Source organism: Netta rufina, assembly GCF_964035555.1.
Source record: "Netta rufina genome assembly, chromosome: 5".
Lineage (NCBI taxonomy): Eukaryota > Metazoa > Chordata > Aves > Anseriformes > Anatidae > Netta > Netta rufina.
In genome coordinates this window covers 3,491,806-3,506,605 of record NC_140128.1, presented here as the reverse complement: position 1 = coordinate 3,506,605, position 14,800 = coordinate 3,491,806, and the positions used below count along the sequence as shown (strand labels likewise).

The window sequence follows — 14,800 nt, the reverse complement described above, 5'->3', positions numbered from 1 at the left end:
TGCATGAGGAAGACAGGCAACCAGGAATGGTACCCGCATGCTGGAGGAGAACAGTGGTTCCCTTGAGTGCTTTGTAGCCCTCGGGTGGCCAAGGGCCAGCTCCACCACAAACTCCACTTGATCTCTTCACAATTTAATTGTCATTCTCTTTAGCGTACGCACGCAAGGGGCAGATTAAAAAAAAAGACGTGATGTGCAGGGTGGAAGCACCATTACACAATATTAAAATGTCAGAGGTTTAAGCTCTGTGTTGGTGTAGTCATAAGTTACCAACAACCACTGATGGCAGACATAAAGCTTCCCTTAAATTATTAAGCATAAAACAGCAGACTGTAATATTTTGCTAAACCAAAGTACAGACACAGACAAAGATGTCATTTCAATATTTGAAACCAGCAAGTTTAATTTAAAATAAGAGCAAACCAATAAGCTCAGAAAATAGCAATGTGTGAGAGGAAAATTACACTGCTAGAGAAAAAAGTGGAAGGACTTAAGAAATTTATAAAAGTAATCTCCAAGTGGAAATTAGAAATCAACCCCTAGAAACAGAATAACACAAAAGAAATATTACTGTCCACTTTCTAAATCAATATAACACTGCTACACGACAGAATTACCATGGTAACTCAAGTAAAAAGAATAAAGCAATTCTTATTATTTCAAAATAAAATCACAGCCTGAAGCCCAGCTTTTATTACAACTGCTGATAGATCGCTGGCTTGTATTTATCTGAAATATTGCTTTTCAATCAGCTATTTTATGAATGTACAAATTTCACCAAGCAGCCCACTTAGACTGAATGCTTAAAAACCCCCAAAAAGACTAGTCAATGAATTGATTATACATACATGTGGTTTTTAAGGGAGCCTTATTATATGTGTAGTGTGTTTAATTTATTTTATCCAAATTAAAGAGAGATAAGGGAACGAGAGAAAGTTAAAGCCTTGTTTAGTCTGACCTCTCTACATTCCAACTTCGGTTCCCTGCAAAAAAACAATAATAAGAAAGAACAAAGAGGAACAACAGCCTACCCTAAAACCTCCAGCCCCTGCACAAGGACAGGGAGTGCATGTGCATCGGGGGGTGCGGACAAACACATGCACCAGAAGAGACACATCTGCTCTCTCCTGATCAAAGCAAGAGAGAAAACACTGTCTAAATACAAAGTTACTCAAGGACGTTTGGACTTGCCCTGCTGGGTACTTTAGGCATTCAAATTGTTGTTTGTACAGCTTGGGAAGCACAGGGTGCACAGGATACTTTGTGCTGAAGCTGCTAACAGCAGGGCTTGGTCAAGTTCCCCCATGCATCCACTGCTGGTGCCACCTTTTAAACACGGGGCAGAGCTGCATGCCGCCTTGGAGCACTACCTCAAGAAGTGCCTGCAGACTGTCAGGACACCTTACAGCCCGCTCTTACCTTGTTTTCCTGTCCAGGTCCAGAGCTGGACACCACAGGAGAAGGAGTTTTAGATACCCCCCTCCTCCTGTGCTGGGCAGGGCAGCGAGGGCCATGCAGAACAAACCTGGGACAACCTGCACAGAAACCCAGGTGCTCGCTGGGCACATCCTGCTGATACCCAGGCTCTAGTAGCAGGGGATGCCAACGTGGGGTGCACAAAATGCTTAGTGCTGGCAGAACGCTCTGAGGATTAAAAGCGGCAGTGATATGCCAAATAGCATAGCTGGAAGTAAAGACAAATGCTGCAACAAGAGCAATAAGCCACCTGCCAGCTGTCTTTCATATTAAAATATTTCAGTGTTCTTCGAGCTGCTTAATTTCCCATTTTGCTCAAAGTCCAGAGGAACTTTGTGGGTTGCTAGCTTTGCCATGCAGCAGTGACATAGCTCATTATTTTTAAAATAGATTTAGAAGCTGTGATCACATTCAGCTCAAACTAAAAGTATGTGCTGTCTGTTAGTGTAATGTGGTCCTTTGCTGTCTACTGCAAATGGGCTTTAAAAGCAACGGTGGAAACAATGTGTGCTTAATCTGAACGTGGACTGCAGAGAGGTCACACACTCAAATATCCTGTTTTATGTGGTATCTGGTTGTGTTTTAAAACACTCTTTCTAGAGACTTCAAGCCAGCTGAGGTCACAAACAATCATATACAGATTAGAAAAGGGAAGGAGCTTGGGGGAGCCTTGTCTGACACTGAAATAGGACACTCTAAATTGCACTTAGTATTTCTTTAAAAGAAAAATGGCTAAAGTAGTAAGCTTCAGAGAAGCAGTAAATACAGGGGTGGTTAAAGAGTTTTTATTCAAATAAAGTCTTGCCCCAGGAGAGGGAAGGAGAATCTTGAAATATGGAGATAGGATTTTACATGTGCTAAAAGCATCAGTGTGACACTTTTTGGAAAAAAAAAAAAAGGGGAGGGGGGGAGAAATACCTTCGTTGTTATACATGACAAAATAGCAACTAAATGTTTGCTTTGATCCCAGCGCATAAAGGGTGAAGCTTTTAGGCAAGGAGCGGCAGGTGATCTCAGCTCTTCTGCAAGTCCTAATGCTCCTAAAAGCCACTCTTCCAGTTTCTGTAATTGGGCATCAGTAGTTAATGTAGTATTGACTGCATTACATGCTCCTGTGCATCCTCTCACTAATGCCAATTGCATCACCTTGTACATTTACCATATTGCTTAGCCAATAGCTGTTAAAAGCAATCCAAATCATGAATCATATAGGAAACTTTTAGCAAGACACGACATCCAAAGGAGACAATTTACAGTTGAGTTAATCTGGGTACATTAGCGAGACATGGATTCAGGAAGACAGACCAATTTATGTTACTTTAGTTTTACCCTTTATTGCTTTGTATAGGCAAATGAATGGAAGGGCATGGAGTAAAAACAGATATAAAGGAGTCCTTTTCAAAACAGATCTCCATTCTGTGCAGACAGGTCAAAGGGTTTGAGACTGATGCTTGGTTCAGGCTTTCATAACCATAACAGGGTACTTACAGAAATCATTTTCCACAAAGGAGTATAAAGATAAATATATAATGGATTCTGAATAATGTTCAATACCCACCCCCACTACAAGTACATTAGGCAGAAACCAAGTTGCTCAACATTACCCAAGGCAGAGCCTATCCACAAGTCGCCTGCCATCGAGAGTGCCAGGAGGTGGCTTCACACAACATCCTCTGCTCACGAGCTCCTTCAGGTGGGAACCCAAGGCAGGAGCTACTCTGCAAAACACACCAAGGCTCACCAATTCCAGCAAGTCCTCCACCCACGGATCTCTACTGTGTCACTTGTCCTTATACAGAAAGTAACACCTTCCTCTGCTACTTTACTTGAAGGGATCATATCCTTTAGAGAAGTATACCCATCTCTCTGGAACAGCAGGAAACGACACAAGCATTACAGGGATATCGGTTAACCCACATCAGCTGCAAGGTAGAGCCAACCAGGAAACAAATTAGCAGCAAGTGTCCTCTGCAGAAGTACATTTTGCAGAACAATTTCACACTGGTTGCTTAACCAAAAGATGCATAGCAAATTGACATAGCACCTTTCTGCTCTTCTGAGCGAGCCCAGCAGCGCCAGGAAAAGAGAGGAGATGAGGAGAAAAGGGACACTTGGGAAGTGAGCTGCTGCTGTCTCCTCTCTTTCGAGTAGTGAGCAATTTGCATTATTTTTAGAGTCAGAGGAAAAAAAAAAAGAGGTAAAGAAAATTTAGGGGAAGCAATGGCACATCAGCCAAGAACTTTACAAAAGAGAAACGGAATTGCATCCTTTAATATTGGATTCCAAAGTACTGGGAACTCTGCTGTTCTACGTCTGTTTTGAAAAAGATCATGATTCTCCTTTGAAAAGCTTCCAGAACTCCCTTCGAAAGAGTTGCACATGCAGGGAAAATGCCAAAACAAAACATTTTCACTAGCTGATCAATTTAAACAGCTGTGGTAAAGCTGCAGCCACTGGCACCATCATTAACAATTTAAAGCATGGCTGCTTTTGTCTTCCTTCCCAGTTACATTCTCATTATGCCTTCTTATTTATTAGAAACACAGTCCTCCGGAATACATTTCTATATCTCAGATCCATAATAAACCGAGTAGGAACATCCCTGGCTTCCACTCAAATGGATGTTTACATTGGCGAGAGGGTTAATTGTTTAATTCTGGTCCAAGTTCTCAGCAGTTCAATCATGAATATGCAACAATCAACCACTTTTTCTTTAAGAAAAGCCAGAACTGTCAAAATCAATAGTTTAAAAAGAAGGCAAATATTACTTTCACTGCCCAAGTCACCCTTTCAGAGTTTGATTAGCATGCAAGGAACTCTGAACGCTGGAGAAAAGAACTCAGAAACGTTCAATGAAATTTAAAAACCCTCCACATTTGGACAACAGCCTCCATTATCTGCTTTGATGTGCGATGTATGAAGAAACTAGCTTGCAAGAACATTCACCGGAAAGGAGAGCTGAGCATCTGTTTGCACAGATAGCACCCAACATCGCTCTTGAAAAACTTAGACTCGGGAGTCATCCTGTTGGAGAACAGAGAAAACACACGCACACACACTTACACACTGAGAATTAAAAAACAGTAGCTGCTGCAAATTGTTCTCAGACCATCTATAGGTTTAATTATGTTAATCTAGTAGGGAACAACTTTCATTTTACGTCGCCCCTCCCTCCACCCCCAAGTCTTCAGTGAATAGGCTCTACATTCACTGAATAAATCATTCCCTGGCAACAGTTACGCACATTATTGAAGTTGGGGGCAGTGATTTCTATACAGTTTAAAACAATGTCTATGTATTCTAAATGATGACAGTTCTGTCCAATTCTAAAAAGATATAGACCCATTAGAGTTTTATAGTTCAGCATTTAGCAGCATCTGCAGTGCCTTTTTTATTCTTACACCGCAGTGCTTAATGCTTGATGCCATTATTCTGATTTTGAATTGATTTCAAGTAAAATACCTTATTTGCCATAAACTTTCATATTCCTTACTGAAGTAAGACTCCTCGCAGATGCAGTTGGTCATAATGCTAGAAGAACAGTTTGCCTTTAGCAGGGACATAATAGTTCATGCTAATGACAGCGAAGCAAAACTTTGAGCAGCAAGCACATTTACAGATAGTTTTATTCTAGCTCCAAACACAAAGCCTGAAAACCTTAAGAACGCCTCCAAATGAAATCAATTAATCCTCCAACCATGATAAATTTCTTAACCATTTAAGAAACGTATTTCAGACTCTGCTGTGACCCTTCATCACCAGACCTAATGGATTACTTTATTAATAATGCACTGCTCTTAAAAGGAATTTTTCCGAAGATTCTACCATAAGAGAGTATTTTCAGAATGGCTATGACAAACAGGCTGACATGTTCACGTTGTATCTATTAAAGATAATAAAATTTAACACTAACTCCAAAGACGACAAATTATGTTCTGCTGCCAGGGTATCAAGCATCCTTTCTACTATATTAAACCAAAATTATAATGCTACTAATTTCCAAGAACCAGTTTCTTCTTTTGCCATATTATCCAGGCTGAAAAACATTCATATGCTGTTTTAACACTTGTTATGCCAACCAGATGATTAGCACATCTCACTGGCATCTGGGAATGAAGAATGATGACACCCTATAAAGATGCCTACCCAGATATTTCAGCTATCTCATCTGAGAAAATACTAAAAATATTTGATTGCCTGTCAGGAATATACCTACACAATGCAGTTTGCTCACGTTAGGAATGCTAGCTCCTTTCACCCATCTTCTTCTCACAGAAAGAGTAACTAGTTTTCATTAAATAGAGATCTAGGTTTTCAGTGCTCCAACTACAGTACTTTTCATTTCTTGAAAAGGTTTAAGCAATTACTTTACTATCTCACAGTTGTCTCATGCCTTGGTATTTGCCATTTCCATGTGCATGGGACACCTGAGGGAAACCTACCTTGACTAACTCCAGCTCTGTACTTGTCAGCTTTGGAGAAACATTCCAAATTATTTTTTTTTTTGGTCCTTTCTGGCAACTGAGTCTCACATGGTTTATTCCTCTGCCAAGTGTGCTCTGGTCTTATTCGGATTCCTGCTTCTACAACCTTCTCTTGCCTCTTGGTAAACATATTAATCCACTGTGGTACATCTGAATCACAAAACAACATCACAAACTAAGGACAGACCGAGCCCTGTGAAATTACACCAAGACCATGGTGTGTCAAGATCAAACCCTCAACAAACCAACAGGTAACCCAGCTAAATAGGGAAACACAGGGTCTTTGATGACATTTATCAAACATTCTTTGAATAAGATGATATTTGGGAAGATGTTAAGTGTTTCTTTTTTTAAATGGGAAGCTAGGTAATGCTGGACCAAGGAGAAGATGGTAGGTAGATGGGAACATGACAGAAAAGAAAAAACAAGGAAAAGAAAGAGGCAGTTTCAGGAGTATTAGACAATATAAAAAAAAAAATCCATGTAGTGGATTTCCATGTGAGTGGAAAAAAGCCACCCTGCCATTTCCTCTCCTCTTTCTTTACACAATTCTTCAGTAGGTTCATTGGAGAAAGGTACCTTAAAAAAGAAAACTCAGAGGTACCAGCATCATGGAGAAGAACGCTTCTTCCTACATGATACTATATTTCATTAGGCTCGTGGGCAACCTATACATGCTTTATTTTTGTGTATATAATGATTTTTATCAACAGAAGCAGATTGTCAAGACTTATCTTGCTGGAGGTATGTAACTCTCCAGATCCACCTACCAGGTGTAGGTACCCCCAAGCTGGCAGCAGACACTCATCCATGAAATCCACCCGCAGCTCTGCTGCCCTGGCTAGGGCGCTGTGGCACCGTTCTTTTAACCGCACTTGTGGCCTGCCATTATACAATCAATTTCACTGCTTTTCTAATTCCAAATGCTGCTTTTCTTTCCTCCTGTGCAGGGTGAGATGGGCTCTTACACAACAGGGAACCCAACTGCTGCCACTAATCCAGTTTCAAATTACCTAATATTCATTGCCCTAAATACCTCCCATCAACCTAAGGCCCATTCTCCAACCCCAACACACACAACTACTGGGTGTCTATATTCTTCATTTCATTTTAAAAAATAATTAAAAAAAAATCCATAACTTCTTTATCTTTTTTACTTTATTTTTAAATTGAAATAAGGCTTGTGTACCGGCACACTTTTAACACAGTCCTCCCATGTTATTTACTTGGCCTACTCTTGCGATCTATTTAATCAGAGTTCTGCTTTAAAACACAAAGGATCCATGATTTGGGGTGCTGCTGCCTGTGCAAACACTGGGACAAATATGCAGCTGATCAGGGCTTTTACAAGTGCACATACACTCAATAATTTGGTTCGAGGATATGATGTCTAGTTAACACAGTACAAGTTAGCTAAAAGGAAACTTTCGCCCTCCCCACACACAACAAAGAACCGTGATTTCTATTAGTGCGTTTCATACCATACATGCTGATTACTAGGCTGTGCTTCATTGTTAGCAGAGATTACAGCTGGGATAAGCTGCAGCTTTTTCCTAATTGCTATTATGATGACTGAATTTTTGTTTTGTGTCAAGCATTATTCACACATTATACTCAAAAATTTGATCCCTCCATGATGCATTATTGATTCCATGCAGGCAATCACACTGCCGCCAATGTGAAGAATTAATTTGGGCTATTCTACTTGATTTGCATTGCTCCATCATAGCAGAACATAATTCTATAGGGAAACACAAATTGAAAAGGAAGATTTAACAAAATATTTAAAATGCTGCTGTTCTTTAGAAGACATGAGTCCTGAAAGGGACGGAAAAAAAAAAAAACAAAGCCCAGCACAACACGTGTGGTCCAGTAAGAAATAAGGTCAGCCAGCCAAATTCATCTTAGTCAGAGGAAGGTTACAAGAGTAGCCTTATGCCTCTAATAAAGTAAACTAGCTTGCTTCAACTTATATTGCCAAAGAAAACAACTGAACACCTCTGAGAGCAACACTGCTTCAAAGCCTTTGAAACCCTGTTAGCTTCATTTGTTTTCCCAGCATAAGCAATACTCAACCACTTAGCGTGTCTTTTATCCACAGTCCAGTCAACTGCAAAGCTGAACTAGAAGATGTGTAACAGATGCTTCACATCTTTTTTTTTTTTTTTTTTTTTTTTAAAAATGGGTTCTACTCTATTAACAAAGAAACTTAAGGGATCTCAACAGAAATCGAGATGGGGAATTTGTTCTATTTTTTCGACCTGAAGATTACCTCACAGATTTAGGATGCCAACTTCATTAGCGCGGAACCAATGCAGAAGTGCAGGAAAACTTACGCAGGGGTGCTGTGACTTCACATTGCTCTACACTTAGTCAAAATTTGACTGGAATCTGTATAAGAGAGCATCCCAACAATGATGCATTTCTCCTTGGGATCAGATTTTAAAGGTGCAACATCTCTGTGAAAAGTCCATTCACATTTTTTCATTGTCCCAAACACTTCACACCAGAATGAAACAAAAACTCATGTTCCATCCCAGAAACTAGACCCAAATTCTTTTCACATTAGTACACTAGATTATTTTAGAAAACAAAGGTGTCATGAGATAAAAGACCTCAAAACACTAGATGCAAAGCATAATATAGCAATCCCCCCGATTTTGGTGGGAGGCAAAGAAGGAAGAGAGGAGAGGAACTTCAGTACAAGACCCTCTGGTTAAAAGTAAGCGTATATCTGCTATTTCCAATAGTCAAGCCTTCTTTTCTGATTATCCCCCAGTACAGCTTTACTTTGGTTTTAAAATACCAGAAGACAGTTACAGGCTGGGGAACAAAAATCATTTTGCTGCAACTTATTAACATAGGGCAGCTTTCAGTACCGTTCATAATGCCCAATTAGCACACAGAAAAGCAAGTGACTTTGAATTACAAGTAATGTACATATTCAAGTAGAATCAATCCTACTGGCAAAATGGTCCATTTCCATTTTGTCCAAGCACATTGGATCCCTGTGAATAGTTGTTTCTATCTGCAGCCTTGGAAGTATTCAGTAATTTCTTATACTTCCAATAGCAACTGTTAATAACTTAAAAAAAAATAATAAAAATAAGATCATAGAATCCAGCGACACACCTCTTACACAGCACTTCAGCCACCTATAAAGGTGAAATGAAGCAATGAGGTAGTAGCTACAAGTGTGCGCTAGGCGCTCAGATGTAGCTCTCTCTTTCACTACACACGGCACCAAGGTGGAGGTCTTTGGTAAGAGGCAGTGCCATTGACTGAAGTCCATCTGGACGAGTGCAGAAGATTTCCACTCTGCCCCTATTTTAATCTTTTCTCTCAGGGTACAAGCTATGAGGGGAGTCCTGAGCCACAAAGCAGCCCTCATGAAAGACCTCATTAAGAAGTTGTGATTAGACTTACCGCATCCATCCTAGAAACTACTCGTGACCTAATGGTTCGGTTGCACGCCCTGGTAGGCAACATGCACAAGACAGCACCAGGTTGCTCTAACTCATCGCTAACACCATCTACCGTTCTTTACACCAGTTTCTTTACCCTTAGTCATCCTCAACAAGGACTAGTTGACTTTAAAAAATAACTACGTGGGAAGTCCTAAAATAAGTTCTATTTCAGCTTCACTCATTAAATTACCTCCCAGGTGAACCTCCACTTCTGCCATTGAGAGAAGGGAGTACACTCAGAATAAGCTAGCACTCTTTTTGCCAGAGCAGCTTATTAGCTTATTGTCATTATGTTTATGGCTACGAAGGAAAGCTGCGAGAAATAGATATTAAAGGCGTGCATTAAAGAGACCCAAATGACATGCAATGGGAAGGAAGCATCTCAAAATTAGATTTACAATAAAAGCTGTTAAAATAAATGGGCTAAAATGGGTATATGAGAGTAAGTTGTAGAACGAAAAATATAAACAGATATAAGAAACCAAAATCAAGCTGGTTTCGCTCTCTCCTTCAGCAAACAGAGCCTGGGGTAAAGCCTTCTGGACTGGTTCGATCATGCCAGAGAAGAGATTAAAAAAAAATAAATTAAGAGCAAGCATGCTTTTCTCAACACAAGGGAAAATATCAGAGCTGAACGCAGAGCACTCCGACACGCACAGCGCGCATCTGTTTCCGAACTATTTATTTACCCATTCGCAGCACACAGAAGCCACCAAGCACAGGCTTGCACAATCTCAGCCCACCTACCGTCCTCCTTGTCCAGCACCATCATCTCGGCAGCCAGGAAGGGTCCGGGGACAGATGCTTCTTCTCCGGCAGCCTCCGCTCAGGGGAGGAGAGAACAAGTCTCTGGGAACACAAATGAGCTACGGTACAGCTGATCGTCCTTTAGCAGCAAGTGAGCTCTAATTACCCAGTTGTCCAGCTTTTAACCTAGATTGCACTCAGTTAGAATTACACTCAGAAATAAAGCACTTTGCAGGTACAAAAGTAGGTGAGACCGCTTTTGTGCCGCAGAATCGCGAGGAACTAAAACTGCAATTTAGGAAGAGGGGGGGGGATCGGAGCCGTCTCCTCGCCTCTCGCCGTCTAAACGGCTCAATTTACGCAGCATAATCTATTTCCACGTTAATTGCCTTTGATAGCTCGCAGCCCCGGCTGGCGCGGCTCCCCAGCCTCCAGCCTGCCCGAGCTTTTCCCCCCAGCTTCTCTCGGACCCCACGCGGGGAAGGAGGCTCCGGGGGGGCGCAGCAAGGCGAACCCGCACCCGCCGGCCGCTGCCTCCGCCTCCCGGCCCCCGAGCCCCGCCGCAGCTCGCCCGGCTCGGCTCGGCACGGCTCGGCTCGGCAGCACCACCTGCCGCCCGCCCGGCCCCGGCCAGCCCCAGCGGGGGGCCGCCGGCAAACTTCGGGGCGCGGGGGGCCACCCGCAGCCACCGCCACGGCCCCGGGGCTACGACCCCTGTCGCGACACGCGGCGGTGCCGACAGCCCGGCTCGGCTCGGCCCCGCTTCCCAGCGGAGCGCCCACCCCGGGACGCGCCGTGGGGGCCGCGCCGTGCGCCCCAAGCGGCGCAGCCCCGAGCTGGGACCGTGCGGCCGCTCCCTCTGCCCCCTCACCCGAGGAAACGCTCCTTTCCTGCTCCTTTCCTGCCTCCCCGTCGCAGCCGATACAAAGCCTGATAGCGGGCTCCGGCTGTATATCCCTAATGCCGGGTTTTAATTAGATTCCTTCTCCCCAGCTGAAGTGGCTTTTCCTTCCCCCTTCATTCAGGAGGCTTAATCCCAGCAGTCCTCGAAACGTACCTGATGTTAAACCTGTCGTGTTACGCGGAACTGCTCTCAGCCAGCGCTCGGAACAACTCCTGCTCCCCGCTGATGCTAGTTTGCAAGTGTTCAATAAGTATTTTAGCGTGAGCGCAGCCAGCCCAAGTAATCACTTCAAGTAGTATCACCACCCGAAAAGGAGAAGGACCTCACCCAAAGGTTAAAGTCTAAGAGTTAAAAGCATCAGTGCAAAAACTAAGGAGAACGCAGGCTCTTGTCCACGTGAAGCATTTTAATACCTCTAATATACTACTGGCCTCCCTTAGAAAACGATGACTTCAGAAGTGTTTCGTCATTCTGTTTGCATACTTTTCAATCCCATCGCCTTCAAAACGGGCAAACTTACCCCCAAATATATGGTACATTTAAACTATCTGGTAACTGCAAGAAAGGCAGATTTTTGATAAAGTTAGCCACCGCCTACTGCAGGCTTAACGCACTTATAAGAACCACTATACATGTTATTTCTTCGCTGCTTCATAATGCCACAGAAGCTGGATCACCCCCTCTACAAATGGGTATTTTTAAGCGCTTTATCTGCTTACTCATTTCACATACCAACAATAAAAAAAGTTTTCTAACCCCCAACACATTTGTACAGCAATTAAAGTCAACTACAATTAACACAATCTGTCAGAATTAATCACGACACCTCATGTCAGTTTACTTTTTTAAGCAGAAATCTGGGCTTTGCAATCAAAACATTTATGTATTTGAGAAATATCTTAACTCATTATCCTGAAATTCATAAATGCGCTGCGCAGTGCGTAGGTTGGCTTGCCCACAGCAAAGCCGGCAGTGATTTACACAGGAGAGCCGACTAAAATGCAAGCCTTTGGGAAGTTTTTCCCCCTCTACTTTCCTCTTTTTTCCTCCACCTCTCTCCTCACAGCCTGTAATGTTCATTTTGGGACGGTATTTGCCAAACTTCCACTGTAAAGCTGTATTTTCTAATACCAAGCCACGCCGCATCCGTCAAGTTACATTATGTCACTTCGAACACACGAAAAGATGTTACCTCCTGACATAACTTGACATGATGCCATAACACATCAAGTCAAAAACATTATTATTGCTGTTATTTTTTCAGTCTGCCCCCTTCATCGTCAATGATATCTGTAAAGGCCACAGCAAAGTGTTACAGCATCTCTATTACTTCTCTTGGCACCGAGGTGCGCGTTTGCCAAGGAAGGTTTCCACTCACGAAGCCGTACAGCGGTTACTAGGGCCCATGGGTGACATGGGTGTTGCACTAGGGCCAGCACGGCCCCAGAAGCACTGCTACAACCCAGCCCCAGAGGCTGGCCAAGCGGGCAGCTGCCTTCGAGGCCATGGCATGGCTTGCCAAGCAGCCCAAGGAGCACGTTGCAACCTCTACCTGCAAGGCAGTGAGCGTCCTCCTTGCGATGCGCCAGGATGGCTGGGGGTAGAAAGTGTCTCTGATATTCTGCCTTCTCCATGGTGTAACAGCTATGAACACCCTCAGTGCTGGAGGAGACCTCAAAAGAAACCCCAACAACAACAACAAAAAAAAAAAACACAGCAAACTCTCTTAAAATCAAGGGGAGAATCGGATACTCGCCACAACGTCATGATTTTTAGATGGTGGAGAGCAGGCTGGTCTCTGACAAAAAAAAAATAGAGCCAGTTATAGGAGGAAAACAGACCCACTTGTATTAACAAGCTCATTCAACCTTGATTTTAAAAGGAATTGGGTTTAGTTAGCAAAAGCTTCCATTTCAGTCCATTTGCAACCTACGCAGGTCCAGCATCCCCTTTTAACATTCACAGATGAGCGGGCAAGCGGAGCCCCTTTGAATCAGGCAGCTAGAAATGTATAAAGGTAAAGTAAGCTCTTCATAAAAAGAGTTTCTTCTCGCAATCTCACCTCCTGTCCCCAATTTCTCCAGCGCACTTTTAGAAGGGAGCATGACTTCCCCTCGAGCGTAACTGCTCCCCCCAGCACAGGTTCCCAGGCAGTCCCGCGGTGTGTCACCCCCAGCTCCCCTCCCCTCTCTCCCCAGGGGTTTGCTCCCTGCTTCGCTCCTTTTCCGAGCGCACCCCGCACCGCCTCCCCCTTTAGCCCTACCACCGCCCCACCGTCCCCTCGTACACAGCCGCTCCTGGGGCTCCTGGAAGGGGCCGCCGAGCACTGCTTGGACAACCAGCGGCTCCGCTCTCGGTCGCCAATGCCACCAGCCCCGAGCCCCTCGTGTGTGATGAGCACGCCTGTGGTGCTCAGCGGAGCCCCGGCCCCTGCTAAGAGGCCGCTCCGTGGCCCACGGCTCCCTCAGCCCCCCCGGGACCGCGCAGCCCCCCGCCCGCCGGATCGGGGCAGGTGCAGGCTGGCGAGCGGGCTCTGCCGGCAAGCGGCCGGGACTGGGGCACCCCCGGGTTCATGCTGCTCAAAGGCATTCGCGGAGACGCCGAGAGCCCGTCCAACAGCCCAGCCAAGCCCGCATCGCGCCGGTTCGGAGGGGAGGATGAGGATGGGGACCGGGACCGGGACCGGGAGCGGGGCAAGCAGCGCAGGGAGCGCCTCCCGCCCCCCAAGTCCCGAGCCGGACCCCCCGAAGTTAGCGGGCGGCCACACACCACACGGGGGGCCGCGGGGCTCCCCCCGCCTGCCACCAGCCACCTACCGTCCTCCTTGTCCAGCACCATCGTCCCGGGCGCCGGGGGCGGCCGCCGCCGCTCGGGCTCGCTGCGGGGCGGCTCCGGGAAGGCTGCCGGGAGCCTTAGGGCCGGCGGAGCGCCGGGCTGCTGCTGCGGCCGCCTCGGCCCCGGCCCCGACCCCAGCCCCGGGCGCCAGCCCAGGTGCGGGAGCGGCGCGGGGGTGGGTGCCGGGGGTGCCGCCGGCCCCGGTCTCTGCCACCCGCTGGGGCAGGGACGGTCCCGGCGCGGTGGCGTGCGGCGGATCGCGACCTTCCCCCCCCCGCCTCAACCTCGCTGGCGCTCCTGCGAGAGCTTTCCCGGCGTCTAAAGTGCTTTTCTCTTGATTTCGCTCTAAATCTAAAATTATATTCAAAGGAAGGGGGGCGGGAGGGAGGAAAGCCGCGAACCTATCACCGAAAGCAAAGGCACTTGCCGCCTGCCTCTCTCGCTCGCTCGCTCTCTCTCTCTCAATTTATGTGCTTTGCACTCTCTCCTGCTGCTGAATAAATGCACACATTTCCCAGGGACCCTCAGATTCCCCTGTTAATTAAATCAATTCATTATGCTCAGATCTGATTAGCAGCCCCTTCCCCCCCTCTTTGAATCAATTATTCAATACACAAACATAATTGCCTGTGCCAGAGGTGTCTAAGTATTAGCTTATTTAACTCCAAGGACACTAATTACCCCTAGGGCAAGGGAACTTTTCTCATTAATTCTGACAAAACACAAAAGCACAGTTAAAGTGTGTGTGTATATACGTGTGAGAGAGAGAAAATGGGGGAGCGCACAGCCGAGGAAGGGAGGCATTACTCTAACACACGTGTTACTGTATAACTAAGCTCAATTTTCTGCCTACCTTTTGCATTAGGTTATTCCCCACAACTCCCCTT

General features: G+C 45.2%; 1 protein-coding gene across 2 annotated transcripts in view; it reads right to left on the bottom strand.

Moving 5' to 3' along the window:
• The window catches only part of LMO1 (LIM domain only 1), a 55,917-nt gene extending 41,804 nt beyond the window's left edge, over positions 1-14,113 (bottom strand). The window contains exon 1 of one of the 2 annotated variants that reach the window (XM_084287651.1): positions 13,895-14,113. In XM_084287651.1, the coding sequence (XP_084143777.1) occupies positions 13,895-13,916 (22 nt within the window). In that variant the 5' untranslated portion in view covers positions 13,917-14,113. Of the gene's footprint in view, positions 1-10,174; positions 10,563-13,894 lie in introns of those variants that run through there. The other variant, XM_084287650.1, reaches the window with a different exon arrangement.
• Positions 14,114-14,800: the final 687 nt, after the last annotated feature.